At 37.4% G+C, this 21,079-nt stretch overlaps 1 protein-coding gene across 18 annotated transcripts in view; it reads right to left on the reverse strand.

The window, feature by feature from the left end:
• The window catches only part of R3HDM1 (R3H domain containing 1), a 77,165-nt gene that overhangs the window by 17,931 nt on the left and 38,155 nt on the right, over positions 1 to 21,079 (reverse strand). For 9 of the 18 annotated variants that reach the window (XM_051624254.1, XM_051624249.1, XM_051624255.1 and 6 more), the window contains 12 exons: positions 19,148 to 19,262; positions 16,332 to 16,410; positions 14,795 to 14,854; positions 14,573 to 14,713; positions 11,970 to 12,078; positions 11,778 to 11,873; positions 10,389 to 10,426; positions 10,256 to 10,306; positions 9,911 to 10,137; positions 7,057 to 7,311; positions 4,306 to 4,460; positions 2,914 to 3,015 (listed from right to left, as the gene is read on the reverse strand). In XM_051624254.1, coding sequence (XP_051480214.1) covers positions 2,914 to 3,015; positions 4,306 to 4,460; positions 7,057 to 7,311; positions 9,911 to 10,137; positions 10,256 to 10,306; positions 10,389 to 10,426; positions 11,778 to 11,873; positions 11,970 to 12,078; positions 14,573 to 14,713; positions 14,795 to 14,854; positions 16,332 to 16,410; positions 19,148 to 19,262 — 1,428 coding nt within the window. Of the gene's footprint in view, positions 1 to 2,913; positions 3,016 to 4,305; positions 4,461 to 7,056; positions 7,312 to 9,910; positions 10,138 to 10,255; positions 10,307 to 10,388; positions 10,427 to 11,777; positions 11,874 to 11,969; positions 12,079 to 14,572; positions 14,714 to 14,794; positions 14,855 to 16,331; positions 16,411 to 17,346; positions 18,381 to 19,147; positions 19,263 to 21,079 lie in introns of those variants that run through there. The other 9 variants (XM_051624256.1, XM_051624247.1, XM_051624258.1 and 6 more) reach the window with 7 other exon arrangements.

Here is a 21,079-nt window from a genome sequence, read left to right on the forward strand (position 1 = left end):
GGTTACTTGAGATCAAGCTAAAAACATTAATGGCTGCAAAACATTTATTCTAGTGGTTTATTAATATCTGAAACTCTGATACTTGTTGCCCTGAGCACTGCAAGATTCTGAGAAATCTGAAGCTCCTGTTACTGTAACCTCAAGCTTTTTTTTTTTTACACAAGCAATTCAGCATCAAATTGTCAACATCCTGGAAATTAGAAGTGATCACTAGTACTGTATCTTTTTGCTAAACAGGAAGATTTGGTTTACTCTTCAAAAGTGGACTCTCCAAACATGGAGGAACATTAAAAATATTTGAAGACCATCTTAGATGATCCTGAAGAAGACAGAATTAATGAAGAAAAAGTGCAATCTATCTTTTATCAATTAGATGATGTGTTCACATTTTTTGATGACATTTTGTATTTCCCAGGCTTAACGATGTTCTTAATACCACTGGAAATACAAATTGATGAATATGAACTTTATTTAATATACCTTTACATCTTAAAAAGCCCTATTTTCATTAGATGAACTATCTTAACTTCACCTTTGGCCTTCCTTCTGTGAAGTTGCCTATTAATGCAGCTGGAATGCTTTTCTACACATTTTACATTCTGTTTTTCATAATACCTAGTTTAGAGAGGAGATACTGATGTTCAGTTATGAGTTAATATTACCACTAAAAAAGTCCAAGGAATAAACCCAAGCAATACACATTTTTTTCTGTTACACTACCAATGTGAGTAAATGCTGATTGGGTCACTTTGTCCTACAATGATATGTACAGTACAAGCATGATTAACCACTGAAACAGGGTATTATCACTGAACAGATAAAGCAGACTTTCTTGGTACCAACTACAGATGTCATGCATTTAGTTTTCACTATGTTACCTAAGTTACCATCAACAGGAATAAACTTTTGCAACTGCCAGCACACTTAGTATTTCAACCCATTTCCTGAAGGTGAAATGCTTTGAAATTATTATGAATCTGGAAGTTTTATTCTCTGCTTTAACAACCACATGCCTAACAATGACTGTGAATTCTAGCAGACACCCAAGCTAGCAGCTACTAACAGCAGTTCAGTCACATGCTAAACTCACGTAGGAAGCTCACAATGGTTAATTAACCATTCTTATTTCATTAAGAAGGAGGTAAGTTGTACTGACAACAGTCCACATGTATTCAAATGCTCTAACATAACAGAAGACACAACATTGCTAACAACAAAACACCCTCCATGAAGAGCAATTCCTTTTAGAATTGTACACCTGAAGTACAGGTAGTTACAATATAGTTTTAATTATATGCAGGCTACTGAATTAAGATAAAACTGTATCTATCATTATTATAAGACATTTATGATTAATGTTGAAAATAGTAACCAAATAACAATTCTGAAAACATACTAAAATAGCTATTGTGTAGCACTGTGGTGGGCTGGCCCTGGCTCATAGGTGCCCACCCAAGCTGCTCTGTAACTTCCCCATCCTTAATGCAGGAGAAAACAAGATGACAAGCTCGTGAAAAGTAGGGGGAGACGGCTCATCAATTAATAACACAAGCAAAATAGACCTGACTTGGGGAAGATTAGTTTATTTCTGATTAATAAAATAGCAGGATGAGAAATAAAAAGCAAAACTAGCTTCCCCCAGGCCCCTTACTTCTTCCGAGGCTAAACTTGACTCCCAATTGTTTTACCCTCCCCCAGGTGTCACAGGGGGATGGGGAATTGGGGTTGTGGTTGGCTCATAACACTTCATCTCCACTGCTCCTTCTTCCTCACACTCTTCCCTGCTCCAGCATAGGGTCCCATCCATGGAATATAGTCTTTCATAGAATCATAGAATGGTTTGGGTTGGAAGGGACCTTAAAGATCATGTAACTCCAACCACCCTGCTGTGGACAGAACAACTCCCACTGGACCAGACTGCTCAAAGCTTCATCTAACCTGGCAGCAAACACTTCCAGGGATGGGAAATCCACAACTTCCCTGGGCAACCTGTGCCAGTTTCATGAACCTCTTTAACCCAAGTCCTTCCCACAGGCTACTGTTCTTCACTAACTGCTTCAGCATGGGTCCTGCTAATTTCTCAGACTGATGACTCAGCATTGGGCAGCGCAGGGTTAGTCTTGAAGCCACCTGAAATTGGCTTTGTCTGACTTAGGGACAACTCCTGGTCTCTTGTCACAGAAGCCAGCCCTGCAGCCCCCCCGCTACCAAAGCCTTGCCACATAAACCCAATGCAAACACGGACTCATTGGATTATCAGAGCAGCATGGGGAGTTGGCATGCCTCTATTTTTGACAAGGACTCTAGCTTGGACTCTGCCTTGGATAACTCTTCTCCTTTAACTAGGTTTCAGTTTCAGTTTGTATGAGCTTTTTTTTTTTATTTGTTTTGGTTTTTACACACTAAAGACTAAGAAATGTAATTTACAGCTTCTGTTTATTAAACAGGGGATGCTAGTGAAGTGGAAGTGTTAAAGAGTTCTGGAAAAGAGGCTAGAAAAAGGTCACCTTAAAAAGCCAGAAGAAGCTGATCCCTCAAAATGTATTAGAGGGTTCAGCAAGAGGAGCAGACAGAAAGAAACAACAAGAAAGAATGGAATGAGGTTAATCCAGAGACATCAAAAGATTCTGACTGGCTAACAAAAAAAGTAGAATTGAAAGGCTTTTCCTTTGCAGAAGGAAGTAATATATATCTAAACACAGATATAGCCATAGTTGTACACATTTTTGCTGAACTTGAAATAAACATGTTAAAAACTCAGGAACTCTTTTCTCCCACTCAGGTAATATTTTACTGTGATTGAGAAGCTAGCCAGTCATTACACTGCTATCACACACATCAATAACCAAGCAAAGGTCAGCATCCACTAAAGATTAACCCATACAGAGAGGAGATGAACAGAAGATATAATACCACAGAATATTGCTGTGTGGAGGAGACTGGCAGGAGCGGGGGTGGATAAGAGACTGCAGAGTACTGAACAGGCTGGGAAGAAGGCTGCAGAGGCCGCAGAGGCTGAAGAAATAACAGGTTTATAAACATGGTTAACATCAGAGTAAGAGAAGCGAAAACAAAGTCTTTTGTAATAGAAAAAAAGCAACTATGTTCCATTACCAGAAAGGGGGGGGACACTTCTTTTTAAGCTCAAGACTGCATAGAATTAAAACTATTTTCAATACCTTAGTCTCCCAGCAGAAATACATTATATTAGCTGTAAGTCAGCAAACTGCTTCTATTTAACATTGACTGTTTACTGACTGACTGTTTTACACATTACTTTCACTTATTCAACAATAATATTTTTTTTTTCTAGATTGGGGTTATTTAAACATTAGAGAGGTATTGTTTTTTATAATATTTTGGGCAGGTTCAACTCCAGTATCCATTGAGAAGGCAATCATAGAAGTAGTAAAGAATTTAAGAACACTGCAAATAACCATATGAGATAGGGAAAAAAAGTACAACTGAGCCTTTTTCAAAACAGACCATCTCTACTGTGGCATATGCAGGTATCATGAACAGAAGATTTAACCAGAGAAAATTAACAAGATAAAGGTTTAGATGAAGTTCTATAAATAACTTTTTTATAAAACTGGAGAATTTCATTATAACACAGGAGAACATGGTAGCTTGGTGCCTGAAATAGCTTCTGTGAAAAGAGGTAGAACCCTTCCTTCTCCTGACCATACATGCTCTTAGCTTTTTTCTTCTTCTTCAAGGGCTGAGGTAATCTTTAATCTGACCTATTTTACTAAATTCCTCTTGTACAAGACAAGGATAAAATACTTCAGTGTGCAGTTTTATGAGTAAGACAAAGTGCTACTAAAGAGACATTCATACTCTACAGTCCTAAGCTACCTCTTTTGTGCCACAAGCTCTGCTTGTGCAGTACAGCCCAAAAATTCATCTGACTGAAAAATAACCTTAAGACAAGGAGACAAAGATTTCAGCTGGATTAACTCCAGATTGCTGACTATATTACTGTTAATGCCAGGGGTAACCACATAGTGTCACTAGGGATGAAGGCAGAGCCTCCTCTATCTAGGCTTGGTACGTTCTTGATATGGAATGTTTTCACGCTGAAGTAACTTCTATAGATTTAATAAAAGGCTGCCTACCATGTTCAGTCATTAGCAGAATGGATAGTTCTGAGGACTGGAAGGGGCGGGAAGTCCAGTTACCCCCACCTGTAGCTATCACTTCTTAATCTATGCTTCAGCAGAACAAACCTGACAATCCCTTGTTATCAGACAGCAAGGACAGGATCAGTCATCAACACAAGCATCACGTATTTGACCTGTGCACCTGTGAGAGGATGTGATTAGCTGCTGGCTGCTGCTGAGGGGCGGCAGGAAGAGGTGGCTGTTGCGGAGGTCCAGGCACTTGGGTCCTAACAGGTTGCTGAGGCATAGGAGGATTGTACACAACTGGAGTGCCATCGGGATTAAGGAATGGCTGACCTGAAAAGGTGAAAGAACAAATACAACCACATGACCACCAGCTGCTTCATCTAAATTTTGAGAAAACAAAGACAAAAGTATTTGCAGTAGGCCAAACAAATAAAATAGTAACATTTGAAAATACATTAAGTCATACTGTTTTATATGAAAGATTAATGCCAAATCTACGTGACATTTATAATAGCAATGATTAAAGAGGCCTCAGTTGACAAACTATGTGCAGTTAAAAATCAAAACATTTAAGGTAAACAAAGATACCCCAGTCTTCACTTAGTGAACAGAAATATTTTGCCATATCCTGCTTGTCTTATTTTGAATTAAGTGGATTGAAAAGGGAGGAGTAATAAAGGAAAATGCTATTAAAAAAACCCCCCACACTATTTCAAGGACCTTTTAAAAGATAATTAGTCTCCTTTAATCAGTCTGAACACCAGTGAGAACACAGGAGAGCCTAAAAGCAAGTATTTTAAAATATATATCTATAAAGCAGCAGCTGCAATGGTACTCCCATAACTACTAATGCGATTACTCTTAAAGGACTCTCTTCCCCTATTTGTAGATGAATTAGCTTTTAGCTTTCAAAATAAATAATGTAGTATAAATTTCCTATTTAATAATTTGCAACTTCAATATTACACTAGTGAACTAATGAAAAATATAAACTACTTAAAAGAAAATTATGAACAAACAGATCTATTTTGGTGCTTGGGTTGGGAAAAAAGGAAAATAAATCAAAGAAGAAGCAGAGTAGCTAGCAAGGACTTATGTCTAGCTGCTTAATGACAAGTGGCTTGCATTGTCTTGTTTTGATGCTTAAGATCCAAATTCTGATGTAGATTTTTCTCTCTTCTGATTTAAATGTTTTTTTTTGTCTAAGAGTATTTCCAGAAAGGTATAAACTGCAACTAAAACCTTTGCACCCTGGCCAGGGTCCTGTCAAAGTAGACTAAAGCTCCTTCAGACTTTATTGCATCATATTTAAATGCAACTGGCCAACATAAAAGTGTAAAAGTTACTGGAGAGAGGACTAAGGCAATTAATGCAAGATAGAGACAGGAAGCATTAAGAGACTTGGAAAAATAAGCTACATACTATGCAGCTGGACTGCAGGTGATCAAGCTATAATTGAGATTAGCTTAACAGATTTCTCTTTAATGGTTAAGAATTGGGAAAGTTCACATAAATATGGAGTAATTTCTACCACTTTCTGGTAATCACAGGAGCTTAACTTGTGTCCTGTAGTAGCTGAATAAGAATTGTCTTTTCCTAATTACCCTCTTCAAATACTAAGAAGGGCTCTGTTGACCCAAGGTCACAAGATCTTTTGTCAGAAAGGCTGAGAAACTACTCTGTGGTTTATAAACTCTGAATGTCATTTGGAACAACAAACCCAGATGAACAATTACAGAATAAGATTATTTGAGTACATAGAAAGTCTAAAGTTTATCTGAACCTGGATATTGCATGTTCTGGAAGTGTACTTTATTTTCTATTAGATACTAAAATAATTTTATCTTATGAAAGACGATTAATGACTGGTGTAAATGCATTAAAAATGGATATAACGTAGGAAGAATCACAGTTTGAAAAATCAAGCTAATTTTCAGGAATGTCAGGTAATCTACAAGTCTGCTGCCTTTTCTGAGGGGGGTGCAAGAACAGGAGGCTTTCAGGTGAAAAATTTTCACAATCACATTTATTTCTCTGCCCTTTCCTGTTGATATGTCAAATTCCCATCAATGTAACAAGGAAAATGACCAACAGTACAGGAGGAAGAAAGTTAATTTAAGTCACATGCAAAAAGTCACAGCAAAAAAAAAATCTTTAAAATTAAATAAAAATCTTTTGAAAATCATTATATTTTAATGTGATACATAAAAGTAAATTAACATTTTCAGGATTTCTAAACTTCTAAAGTAAAAGTATGCCCAGTGAAGGCTAACTAGTCATTTAATCCAGAGAAGCAGTTATACATCTCCTTACATCTGTTGTGAAGTGTTAATTTCCTAATACTTACTAAAAATATCAGTATTGGCCAATTACACCAATTTTTATTCAATCCTGTATTAAACTGAAAAGCAAATTAGAAATAGCATGTAACCTCATGCCAAATTCTTCCACTTGCATGGAGTCAGTGTCATGAGCATAGAGACACAAGAATATGTTGCGACAAAGAAAATGAAGGATGATAAATTCTTTCAAGTCAATATGAACACTTCTTCAGGCTCCCACCCCTCACTGAATCTGTTTATAGTACCACTGGGAAAGACCTTTACCTCTCCCAGAAAAAGCAGAAACAGTTAAGTTACTTAGCATTCTGGATAATAAATCATAGGATTTTCATATTCTGTGCAAGTCACTCATTAAAATCTTACATGTAAGTTAAAACTCTATTAGATAAAATCAAGTTCACTTATTCCTTTGATCCTAGAGTCATGCTCTCTTTTAAAATTAAGTGCACTGAACAAACACAACCACAGAAAACAAACAAACAAAAAAATAAAAGGCAATACTGACATTCAGTCTTATGTAAACACTTGTGCATTTTTCTCCAAGTTCTCAATTGTAATAAAAACATCCAGAAGCGTGTACCAACCTGTTTGAGGGTTGATCAGCACACTGCCAGGCGGTATGCCTGCCGCTTCCAAGGGAAGCAAAAAGAAGCTAGTGCTAGTAGGTGCCACTTGCCCACTTATGCCACCATCAAAGGAAAGAGAGTTACTAGTGCTGACGGTTGGATAGACGGCAGGCGTGCCATGAGAAGGCTGGCTTAGAGCTGGCACTGGAAGAGGCTGCTGGGTGTGAGAAAGAGAACCCGTGGATGACCCTACACTACTAGAAGACTCTGAACCTAGGAAAGGAGTAATGAGAAATTGTTTTTACCTAGAGACAGAAACATCATGCTCACTTAAAATACATAATTGTAAACGCTTACCCTTAAAGCTCAGCATTAAGTACATTATTAAACAGTGGCCTTTTCAATGAACTCCCCCTTCATCTCCCCTGGAATACCATTACAAGATTCCTTCTGTGAACCAAAGGTCAATTCAGCACTGCTTTGCAATGTAAAGTGAGGCTTTCATATCCAGCTGATTTTCTGGGCAGAACATACATGCCTGGGCATATGCACGTGTTAATGTTCAGTTCATCTGCAACTCATTTAATGCAGGCACACATGGACTGGATACATGGAAGCCATGCACACACACAGCCTACAGCTGTTGCACAGGTGGGCCATAGTGTGGCATGGATGCAGGGGGCCCACTGTCCCACCAGACACCCAAGCTAAACTCATATGCTCTGGAGACAGCCTGTGTGCAAGCAATGACCATTTTCATTTTACTACCAGATGTCAGAGATCTCTTCTGACTCATATGCTGGACAAATTGCTGAATACTAAAAATGCCCAAACTGTTTTTTACCTCCTCTGAACCATTTCCAGACTGAAATCAAGAATACAGCTGGAAAAAATGACAGTAATACAGTAGCCTTAGCCTAGTGTTTTATGCAACAACTCAAAGTTCAAAAAGAGTATGAAATAGCTGATTGAGAGCAATCATCGTTTTACAGATATGAATGACTATAAACGTTGCAAGGCAGTGGAGAACCAGACCCTGAGCTTTCTGAAAGCCAATGCATGCAGCTAAAAGCAATATTCCAGAAGTCCAATATTGAGAGAGGTCTGTGGAACTGCACTGTTCCTACATTTGTTTGTCATGCTTTTTAAGACTTTGCTATGATACTTGCAATACTTGGGAACAGCATATAGTTGTTTAAATTTAAGAACACTTCATTAGCAGCCTCTACACAATCTAGAAGAGAAAGCAAAACTCAAAAAGGGTTATGACAAACTGATGTACTGTTTGAAGTTACTTTGCAGTCCTTCATAGAAATTTTTAATTGTAGCCTTTTCACCTGTGTTTATGATAAAGGTAGTACAGCTGGAAGCACTTGCTGATGCTGACTATTAACCTTTTTTCTATTGCTAGACAAAGTGGAATACAAAGCAATTACTTATAAACTGGGCAAAATAGCATAACCCAGCTCTGTGTAACAGTCTTCACCTGACTAGAGTTACTTTGATTAGATTTGTTTACAAGTGTATCCACTTCTAGTTTATGTAGAGAAATTAGGCTGAATCCATTATAATTAAAGCCAATTACATCCTTGATCAAAACAAACAGAACCAATCTCGACACACGCAAAATCACCACAACCTGTAACTGCAGTGAAGCAACAACCATCAAGACAGGCATTCTGAACGTTCAATGTTAGCTCTCAGAATGCCAAAATAAACTCTCCCAACAAAATTTTAAGAATCCATTCGTGTTCTTGCAACTTATAAAACCGTTCTAAAAATGTGTTTTATATATACACTGTTGTCAGGTTGTAGTTTCTTTTCAAGCTGTGCCAAACAGTATTACTACAGTGTTAAATTAAATAATATGATGGTCCAATTTTACAGCATGTACCTTGGCATGGTTTTTTTGATACAATGGACAAAGAGAATTTATAACTAGTTTACTGCATCAAGATATAGAAGTGTGGTGATACACCTATAAAATAGTGGTAGTTTAAGGAAATGCCAAAAATTTCAACACATCCTCATGAGAAACAAGTTATTTATAAATAACATTAAAGCCAAGCTTAATACAGGCAAGTAGTTACATTTTACTTTTTTACAGTTCTACTTGAAATTCTGAAGTAGTGCATCCATAGCCCACCCATATATCACATGCCTCACAATTCTCCAATAAACATTAACTATTGGATCAAATTACGTTGGCATTTGGACCAAAAATATTTACTAAATTGCATTTTTGACCACATAAGATTTATATCCATATTTTCCAAGGTTTGGTTTTGACATTCATTACAAGTTAACACTCCTTTGAAACCTAGAATCCTATAGAAGTATTTTCTCCAGCATTTCTGAATCTTAGACAGTACTTTGTTCCACTGATCTGATTTTTCTGCTTTCTAAAAATTTAGTTTAAATTTAATAGTGGCACTGATTAGTAAAACTATAAATATAACTAACAATTTATAGACTTTAACACTGTTCTTTCCTAGCTAGTAGGACAGCAGTGCCCAGTGCAGCTTTGCACACTGAAACTCGAGTTAAACTCTGCATTTTTAAATTTTGAATTAAGTACTTATGTTAATGTTTTCAAATCCTTTGTATGAAAGGAAATGCATTTAGCTTAAAGCCATCTATAATGCACTTTCAAAGTCTACTTCCAAAGTCAAGAGGCTTCATTTAATTTGAGTTTTAGCCCCTCAAGGCAGTTGCACACTGGAGGGCAAGGTCTGCAATCACTCTGTGCAGCACCCAGAGGCAGCTGCATGCAGGGAGCACCTCTGCATATGTACACAGCACACACCAAGTGTCAACCCATTAGGTACTTCACTACTATGTAACTATGTACTTATACAGATTTTTATTATACCTGTCTTAGACAGCCTGCCTGTGCTTTTGCTGCTTCCAGAGCTGTCTCCTCTTGTCAGAACTGATATCCCACTGAAGCTGCTGGCTTTGGTTACAGCTGGCTTCAGGTTGCGGAAGGAGCTGTCGGAGTCGGTGCTGCTCCAGGGACGGGGCTCACAATACTTCAGCTCATTCTCAGTACTGCTCTGATGGCTGTTGGCAGATCTCCCTGATGCTTCCTTATTGATTCTGTAAGTTATAAACTCAACTTTTAGCACAAGCATCAATTGCAAAATAAGAAAAAAAAGGTGAAATGCATGCAGGATACTTTGGGATTTTATTTTTTTTTATAGAAAGCATCAAATACCTAAGTATCTGTCGTCTTTGTTGTGTACTATTAGTTTCTTCCTCCTGGATTCTGTTGATATTTTAATAAGATAGCTTAATATTTATCAAGAAAATAGAAAAATGAAACAGAATGAAACTACACATTTTCTTACCTTTTATCAGTGAAATAATTCTCTTGAGGACACAGGGACTGAGGGGCAGAGAAGTGTAGAAATTAATATAAATGGCATCTAGAAGCCCTGCTACAGCACAGTAACAAAATGTGTTGCAATTTGGAGTCTTTTGTATTATATATGGACTTTTACAGCAACCTTTTTATATTAAGCTGCATGAAAACCTCTTTGGTGGATAATTTCGATGTTATGTGATAAAAAAGGACAATATAAAAAGGCCCATCTGCAGGAAATAGAAGTTGGCATTAGAATAGTTGCAGTGCTGACCATTTCATTTATAGCAGTGTTTCTGAAGTTACAGTTCTTCCAGCTGATGTGTGACTTCCCAAGTCTGTTACCACCACCTGAGTTGCCTTGTCGTCTGCTTGAAAGTGTGAAGTAGATGACAACACTGGCTACTGCAATAATTGCACCGAATTCTTTGGGTACAAGTACATACATGCTAAAGAGCAGACAGAATATACAATCAAAAGGGCTATTATTATTCACTTCAATCCTTGGCTCTGACTTTCAACATTTGGTACAAAGCTTCTAAGGGTGCAACACAAGGTAAGTGAGTATGCAAAAGGAAAAGGTAATTTTATATCCAAAACTCATTCTTTGTGTTCATAACTATGATGAACAAAAAAAGTGCCTCTTGGAAAATATTCGGACATAGCAAATTAGCCTCTTAGAGGTCATCACTCTTTCTTCAGAACAAGTATCTGGTTTTGGATGTGTAAGAGCTACATATAGATGTCTGAAAAAGGAGGTTATTGGAAGTAACACATTTTTTAAGACATGTGTTCTGTTTCACTCAATATAATTACATAGAACCACTACTTTTGACTGAGTTACAGTTTACAATATTGTTCTCCTTGATAAGTCCAGTCAAGAGAGACTAGACTTCTAGATTTCTGACTGAAATTACACATACGTGAATCCAAATAATTTACTGTCACTAGCAGAAGGTGTGTTTGATACAGACACAAGTGAGAAAAAGACGTTTTGTTTGGGGTTTTTTGTTTGTTCATTAAATAATCACTGTTCTCAGTAACAGCTGCAATGATTACAGTACCAAAGCTCTGTAACTTATATTTCCATAAGGGGCAAAATAATGTATTGAAATAGGTAATGCTAGATAATGCACCAAAATAATTCTAGAAGGGTGCTTGAGTATCATACAGTAGTGACTGGAGAAAACAGAACGTGTATTGGCGACTTCATTATAATCTAAAACTCACTCAGAACACACCAATGACTCCCGACTCCTCAGCCCCCTTCAGATACTTATTTACAAGAAACTTTCTGTATCTTTTAAGAAAAAACATGTGTGTTTGTGTGTGAAGTATTGATACAAAGCACCGTAAGATTTTCTTTGATACATACATCTTGTGCAAATATTCTCTCTCTAGCTCTCTGATATTCCTCTTCACGTTCTTCTATGGATTTACTTCTTCTGTCATCTTTTAATCGTATTCTCATCTAAATTAAGTGATACAGCGTCAGTTTCTAGAGGAATATAGTATAAATACACAGTCAAATAGAACAAGTGGGAGGAAATAGCCCAGATGCATTTACCTGGTTGTCATCTTTGTCTAAACTAGAGTTATCTCTTTTAAGGATGTACCGCTTCTGGAAGTCGTCACTCTTCTCATCCTTTATGTGTTCACAAAACTTTTGGTCAGGTCTGTGAAAAGTCATTAGAAAGAAAAGACTGATGGCTTTGTAAACGTAAACTAAGCGCAGTGGAACAAACTGAAATATACTAGAAATTAATTTTCAATATACTTAATATTCTAACTGTAGTGATAGATTTTGGTTGTCCAGGCAATGGAAAAGGTACCAAAACCATAAGATGATGCATGCCCCTGACAAGTCCTGTTCCTGAGACTAAACAAACCTGCTTTTAAAATCTCTTCCTCCTTCAAAGCTTTTGCTTCAATTTCCAATTAAGGTGGCAAGCAAACCATATGCCCTTGAGGAATCAGAAGTGCTCTTGAATCCAAACTGGTGCCATGCAATGGATACTGGGCATGCATGGAAGTGAAGAGGTGCTTTCTGCTAGAGCTGTAATACCTCAGAATTCATTTCAAGGGAAACAGAAGATAAGAAGATAGAGGAGAAAGCATTGGAACTTAAAAAATTCTAAAACAAAATTAAGTAGAAATAAGCAAGAGAAGAATAGTACAATGCAGGCAAGCAAGAGCTTCATAAGATCACAGTGAGAGGATGAAGCAACAGTTTATATATATTGTTTTGATATTTTACCTCCTTTCTAAAAGAAAATGAGTTACCTGCAAACTCTTGTCAATAATAGATATTAAGTACCTAGACAATAAAACTACTACTATTGTAAGAGAAGTTCTCAAACAATCAGGGAATATTTGCCTAATAAAGGATAAAACATATGTATACGCCTCTATTTCTGTTTCTTTATTCATTAGCCAGTACACCAGTATAAAGTCAGATGATCCTTTTCTAGAGAACAGCCAAGCCTAACTATCAGTTACTGGATGCCCAAACATAATTAGCAGGCATTTCAGAGAACCTTTAGACTGTCTTACCTCTTTCTTTTAAAGGTCCCTGAATTTACTGCCCTGCAATCACCAACTTCCCACTCCACTGAGACGTCCCAGTATGCACTGGGTTGTTGATGTCAGTAACATCACTGATCGGTGATGGAGCCGGGAATCTGCCTATGAGGAAAAGGTAAGTTTGGTTTTATTCAACATGGAGCAGATCTCCAAGGTTTTCCTTCTAAATTCTTATTTTATATCCAAAGTGATTTAAAATAAGAATACTGAAAACATTAAGAATCTTAATGTCTGCAGGTTAGATGAAATGCCTGCTAATTAGTAACTACACCTATAGGGGGCTTCCAGAGGCCATAAGCTATTTAAAATCGTTCTAGGAAAAAAAAAAACAACATAAAAATTGAGAAATATTCTTTTAATAGTTCTTATTCCACACTTTAAGTGCCAGATTCAAGCTTCAGTCTAGAGTTACTGGTAGATGCAAAGGCAACAGATTTGAAATGTATGACTTTACAAGTCAATTTAGATAGAGAATGTATAGCCAAAGCAAAACCACATACATGAATATGTAAGTTATTTAACACATGTTTAGGCTCAATGTATTTTTCTAGAAACTTTTGAAGAGGAAACTTTACTTCAGTGAAATGTCAGTGTGGTACATTATTTCAGTTCTACTGACTAAAATTAGGATTTTTTTTCTCTCAAAGCCAAGGAGAGGATACATAGAGATTGGGATTAGGTTACAGCTCCTACATCCTCCTATTTTCATGTTCAAATCATAGAATACTTAAAAAAACACCCCAACAAAAACGGTGTCAGGCAAATATACTTTAAATTAAAACTAGCAACCAGGCAGTATAAATACACCAACACAAGTCCTTTGTCTTTCTGAGAGAGAATGAGGAGACAGAGCAAGTGCAGAGGACAGAGAGAACAGCTGAGTCCTTTGAATGAAAACTGCAACTACACAGGGTTGGGAGCTGTGGTGGCCCCAGTGCTACTGCTCCTGTAAGACGGATTTGCCAAGTGGTTTCCCAGTGGAGCAGCATGCCGTGACTCATCACCCAGGTTGACACTTCCACTGATCAGATGCCCATCCACCCTATTACATTTATGGTTTAAGGTCATGCGAGATCTGTAGGCCACATTATTCCAATAAAATACTTCTATGTCTGAATTTTCCCAGTAGATTTTTACAGTACAGAAGCCAAAGTTGTGCAAGTCTTGTCCCCCTCCATTCACCAAATCAGAAATGACCCTGTTCGAAGTTGAGGGCTAGTTCTGCTTTCCAAAATAAACAAAGAATGCACTTTGTACACTTGACTGGTGTAAATCTTTAAACAGATAAATAGTTGATATAAATTCATATTTCATGGAAACAAAGTTCACAATGCATCTCCGCAAGGAAAGCAACAAAAACTCTGAATTTAAAATAACATCCTTTTTTTTCCCCCAAAAAAAGTTTAAACATGAGACAGATCACATTATGAGACAGCACTGGAACACAAACAGTAGAGACCTTGCAATTACATCTCCTTGCTGCATAGTTCCCAATGAGCAGATAGAGCCCTGCTGCTGTATCATTGCATTTTATACCTCAGGTGTTACATCTACGCACCAAGTTTTTTTCAAGACGTTTACACTTACATTCTTGTATTGCTAGTTTTATTTACTATGACTGACTTCCCACTCTGGTCCACATTGTGCTCTAATCCAAAGTAAGCAGCTACCCTGTGCAACAGCATTCTATGGTATGATGTCATGGGGGGAAACTTTTTTCTTGGAATTCTGGAAGAAAGGAAAAGTAGCTTTATTAAGTAAACAGGAACACTCTTGAATTCTCTTTTCCTATAAGAGTACAGTACTTACTCATTATTACCAATGAAATCTAAAATTTCCTGTTCTAATTTCAGCAGCATCATTCTGTCCCTGAAAATAAAAACACAGCAACTCACATATGAGGAACTCCAATAACTGCAATTGTATTCATTTTAAGAGTACACAAATAAAATCTATGATCAAGGAAAAATTGCAATCTGTAAGTAGGACCAGTAGGCATCAAATGCAACATTTTTAGGACAAAGTATTCATTTTTCACTAAGCTATAGGTTATTGAACCTGCCTAATGAAACGTGCCATTCTTAACTCAGAAATCAAAGATCCTCCAAGTGATCTCTACCCAGGAGGCTTAAGAGAAAGTAGAGTCATTGCGAAGACAGTCTCAAGAAGGAGGAAAAGCAGTGACTAGGTTGTTTCTTGTTAGCTAGCATGGGCAGTAAGATTTGCAGAGGCCTGAACTGGCCTGTGGATCGTGAAGCACCTCATGGGATCACAGAGACACAGAGCATCAAGCACTGCTGATGGGAGGCACTGCTACACCATGCTATCAACTAAGTGGTTAAGAGCTGGCACACACTGCAATGTGATGAGATGCTAAGAGAAGATGAAAAAGCTAAAACTCAAGGTGATAAAAGTTACCAATGATATTAGCTGAAACACCATAAAACAAAAGTCTTGAAATGCTTATGCCAGTTCCCATAAATCATTAACATGCAAGGAAACTAACTGTCCCACAGTTCATAATTTCTGCGCATCAGATAACTAAGCTTCCCAGTCATTGCAAATGCAAACCCACCTTCACCTACAATTCCTTATGCTTTATGACTTTAAACAGGAACAACCGAGAGTCTAGCAGAGGTCTCTGCTTGCTGATTTTACTCTATAGGACAAAATAGTGTTGGCCCTTTATTACAGTTCCATTACATCTTTTGTCAAATAAAACAGAATTCAAATACATTCTCACACTGGAAAGCATCAATAGAATAGAAATTAATAATAGCAGTTAAATAGCTTTTGCACAGTTCCACAGAGTTCAATTTCTTGCCTTGTATGTACAGCCATAGACCTAGCACAAAGCCCCATGGAGGAAATGATGAATAGACAAGAGAAGACAGCAACAGTCTCCAAACCCCAACTTGCATTACATCAGACCTGGTTTCTGATTTGCAGAAGATGTACATCTCTAAAAGTTCCTTTGTCAGATTAAAGTAAGAGAAGGCAGTTTAGTCTCTAACAAGCAGGTGCTACAAGAGTACAAGTTCTAGAGACATAGTGTAAGAGTCTCTTCAGGGACAGGCCTGCACACAGACAGAACTCATCATTTGCTTATTAAACATTACAAGCTTTAAAACCATTCTGATGTCCTAAAACCTCTGTTCACGTAACACAAATTACAGTGGTGCTTCAGACAGTCTGTGCAACAAAACCTCATCCTAAATAACTAACATACAGTGTTAGCTGAGTAAGAGAGGGGACCAAACACAACACCAAAAAAACCAAAACCAGGTGGTGTTACACCTCAGACAGTGACAAAGAAAAACACAAAGTTGACACTACTGATGCTTACCTGGGATTGTTTTTTAATGTATTTACTAAAAATTCATGGAGATCTATGCCAGTGGAATCCGTGTATTCTTGGCTAGAATCTAAGCATGGGGCGGGGGGGGGGAGAGAGCAAAATTACACTTTAATACTAAATATCAATACTGTAACAATTACTGCTGAGCATGGTATTTACAGATAAATACTCTATGTAAACTATTGGTCAAGTTATTCCCAAAATTAAACACTTCCACTTTCCAGGGAAAAGGCTCACAAAAAACCCCCACACAAAACAACAAACAAAAAACAAAACACCAAAACCAACCCCAACAAACAAAAACCAACCCAACAGCACCTCCCTCATTCCCTTAATGCAAGCATAATAGAGAGGCAAAACCTTCAGTTCCACTGCCATGTTATTAACATATTGCTGCATATGTTGAAACAGTATCTCCCCTTGAGTCACCTGGTTTCTCAACATGCTACCCTGCAGACCTGTATACACTTCTGTGGACCAGCAGCTGATCTACAGAATTTCAGGATGTTGCCTGAAGAAATACTGTCATTCAGAGTGCAATGGTTTGAGCTTCACAAATGTTATTTTGTAATACTAAAACATCCTTGTTTGACTTCATTTTCACAACAACGTTTGCAAGTCTTCAAAAAGAAGTCTCACAACCTTGTCTCCTTTCTCATTTCAGTGAAAAAGTATTCAAAGCTACATTTTGTTCTCTAAAATCTGTCACTGAAATAAATTATTTAGCACCAAATCTTCCCTTAGATGAGCACCTTCCAGAGTTCCAGGTCGTAGAAGCAAAAGGTAGAGGTGTTTTAATTGTATTTTTGAAGATAGATTTCTTCCCAAGAACTACTTATATGTCAGCCTAGTCTCAAGTTAGGCACAGCTCAAACTTATGCCTAGATCCTAGCTGTCCCAGGTCTTTGTGTGGTCAGTACAGAGAGCAGCCATTGCAAATTAGCTCCTGTTAGCAAGGAGGGAACTACTGCACAAAGAGGGGCAAGATTCAGTGCAGACTCACTCTATGCAGGCTTTTTCACAAGAAGCAGCAGTGCCAGCAGAGAAGCCTCTTGCCATAGTGTGAAACTGGGTGCCCAGTGTGTCCAGTCTTCAAAAATGAGACCTACATTTTTCCTGGAGAGAAATCTAAGCACACCTGAGGACAGGGACTCTCTAGTTCCCTAAGGAAGAATGACAGTGGGATTCTCTACCTGCAGAGCTCATAATGCTATCAGTTGTGCCCTTACATTATTGAGAGAGTATAAATGAAGCCAAGGAAGTCTGAACATCCATGGTTTGGGATTACTTTTGAATCTGATGAGGGGAAAGGGGAAAAAAAAGTATGCCTGTTAAAACAACTGTAATATTGAATAATTATTTACTGTAATTATCTTAATTTGCAAGTGAGCAATAATTTTGTTATAATTACTAATACTGATGCTTAAGTTCCATAATTTTCTATTTTGGCACATGCTAAATTGGGAAGTAATTAACCTCCAGAGGAGGTACTAGATGAATTTAAAACAGCTTCCTCTACCTTATGCATTTTGTCACTTTGCTCTCAGCTCCTCATCATTACTTAAAAAGTTGAGTGGTTTGTTTGTTTGTAGGGGGTGTGTTTTGGTTTTTTGGTTGATTGTTTTTTTGTTAATTTGTTGTTCTGGTTTGGTTTTATTTTTTCGTTTTGTGGGGTTTTTTGCATGGGGCAGGGGGGAAGGTGGCCAGGTTGGGGTTGGGTTTTTCTTTTTTTTTTTTTAATTTTATAAGGTTTGCATGTACTTTTAACAGCTGAGCAAGTTAACTCTGTGTCGGGTGAGCTCTTTCTGGCTTGGTGGGCCCATGACACTCTGAAAGAACACCGTAGTTTTTTTAAGGTATAATTTCAAAGACTAAGATTTATAAAGACATTTAAGTTCTCCATCCCGGTCCTTTTCTATTTTGTAAGTACCTAGGTGCCAGCTGGGACAAGATGCACTCAAATGCCACATGAAGGCCTTACAGAATTGAAAGACACAAGATAGACAAGTTCTACCTTTCCCAAAAAGAATTCTAGCTTTAAAGATATTTCCTACCCAATGGTTGACCTAAGATGTTTAGATAAACATTCCAGATCCTTTAATAAACGCAGGAGTTGTACCATGATTTGCCAGTTTAAGTGCATAAAGTCTTCTACCTTGAGGAGGCACTAGGAAACATGGACAGACACACTTAGGTCTTTAATTTTGCAGTTCTATTCCATGTTAAAAAACCAAATATTTTCAGCGGATAGAATGGATCCTCAATGCAGAATCCAAGAGTCAAAACACAGTACCTGTCATTTTTACTTGTATAGTTCTACCCTTGCTCTATAACGTTAGAAAAAATTCTAGATATTATCAAATGTAAAATAAACAAACAAGAACATGGACTTCTATTGAATAAAGATCAGAAAGGTACAAAGGTAGTTGTCATTCTCACTGAAGTTTCACAAAAACCTGTAGCCAAGTTTAGGAATAAGAGAAATTCTACTGACTAGAAAAGTCAGTATTCCAAAGAACCCTTGGACACAACTGAGGGCAACACAGCTGCACTTGTGCTGATCTGCACAGCTAGACAGGCAAGCAGGAGAAAGCATTTGCTGGAGTAGTGCTTGATGAAGCCTGGAAGGCACTGTATCACCTGGGACCAGTGCATTCTCCAGCTCAGAGATGTCTGATCTACTTGCTTAATTTGCTAGCAAAAAAGTAATATTTATGCAATGATGTTCTGGAAGCAAGCTGAATTTTCTATAAATATTATTTATCTACACAGTACATTCAAAAGCGTAATTGCAGACAGCAAACCTCTTGATAACATTTTTCTGGACAGTTTATCACCGGATTTCTCTTTTTCTGTTTCATCTTTTGCAGGCTTTTCCTCTTTTTCAAAAGACTGTGACAACTGGATCTGAATTTTCTCCTGTCAAAAGTAAAAATCTGTCATCATGGAAATTATTTCAAACAATACCTGCACATTAACTCTTTTGTACTATATTACCTGCAAAACAAAGAAGTATCAAGGAAAATAACTGCCTTCATGTTTTCTGATCCCACATATAGTACGTGACCACTAAATAAAATTATTTATCAGCAAATCAGAAACTAGAGAAGACACAGAAAGTACCATACACATTTTAGAATTTACACACACTTCCAAATGTAAATGCTATTTCAAAATGAATCCAAAATACCTTGATATACATACAAAAATATACCAGTGTTTCAGATGTATAAATTTTACCGAGCTTCTAAACTTCAGTAATGCATCATCCACAATGCTTTTCCCCCCCATTCTTCACAATACTTGACTATAAAGCTTGTTTCAGGTTTCAATTCCATTTAGACAAAGAAGAAAAAAAACAAACACAAAGGTTTTAAATCAAGACAGACCAGTGTTCCCAGATCTACAAAAAAGGAAAATATTTACAGTACAATATATCAAGGAAAGTTTGCAAACCTTACTGTCATCCAGGCTTAGATTCTTAACTTTCCGTGTATTTTGTTACAATGGCTTTGTGTGCAATCATCTCAAAATCCGTGTTTTTATACAAGTAGGTGAAGTATCATAAAACTTGTTTCCCAAATACAGCAAAAAAAAGTTTCCCTTTGAAATTACAGTGACATAACGGTCCCCTGAATAGTGGAAAACTAATTTTTCGTGCTTCTTTACTTTTAACAAGATTGTCAGTGAAGACTAACATATTTCAGACAGCAAAAACAGAGCAGGTAGGGCAAAATAGACACCCTATGTGTCTGAATGACTCCAAGAGGAGGAAAGGCAAAGTTGTGTAAGAGCAAGACTCCCCTATTACCTTTTAACTCCCTCAAATGTTGGTTTTGCTTGCCAGATGCCAACTGAGTTGATGCTGTTACCAAGAACATCTGATCCTTCCCAACCCAAAGAACACATCCTCATCCATTCTTGCCTATCACTCTTCTGTCCTGCACCCAATCCTTTCCACCAAAGTTCTCACTCTTCCTTCAAATCCATTCTTACCCATAGACAGGCACCTGCTCTAAGCTTCTCCTCACATGTCGTTCCATAGACTTGATCTGACTCATGTAAGCTGGCCAGAGTTAAATATAGCCAGGATTCACCCAGGCTAAAGACTGTTTCACATGCAAACGTATCCTTGCACAACCTGCAGTAATGCTCCTCCCTGCCACAGCACAAACTGCTCCCCCTGCCTTGGCTCCTTCAGAGCCGGGCAATGGGAACCCCACACCCGTGAGGTTACATGGTTAAAAAATTATTTCAGTATGCATTTTTGGAATAACAGGTTTTTGAAATGAAGGGAAAAAAAAAAATCAGTTAACAGTTTTATCAGCTCTCTTTCATTATTATTTTTTCCCCCACATTAAATGTTCTAATTAAACTTAATACACATACATCCTGCAAAACAGCATTACAAGTGTGAAGACTCCTCCGTTTCCATGACACTATGTATGCCTAAGTCTGATAAAAAATCATTACCAATAATGAACTCTTTTGTATAATTCTTTCCTAGTCTTGAGAATCCATTGGGCTACAAACCTTAAAGAATCCAAACCAAATCTTTGCATTCCTCACCTCATAAAACCTGAATATAATTCAAAGAGCAGTTCATTTATCACCACAAAGTGCATTACACCTACTGTTCACCTGGCAGCTGCATAACAGTTGACAAGGAAACAATCATGGTTTTTGTCTTACTAAGAAATAATTTCTCAATTGGATCCACCAATGTTATTCAGTTA

This window comes from Apus apus, chromosome 6 (genome assembly GCF_020740795.1).
Source record: "Apus apus isolate bApuApu2 chromosome 6, bApuApu2.pri.cur, whole genome shotgun sequence".
Taxonomy (NCBI): Eukaryota; Metazoa; Chordata; class Aves; order Apodiformes; family Apodidae; genus Apus; species Apus apus.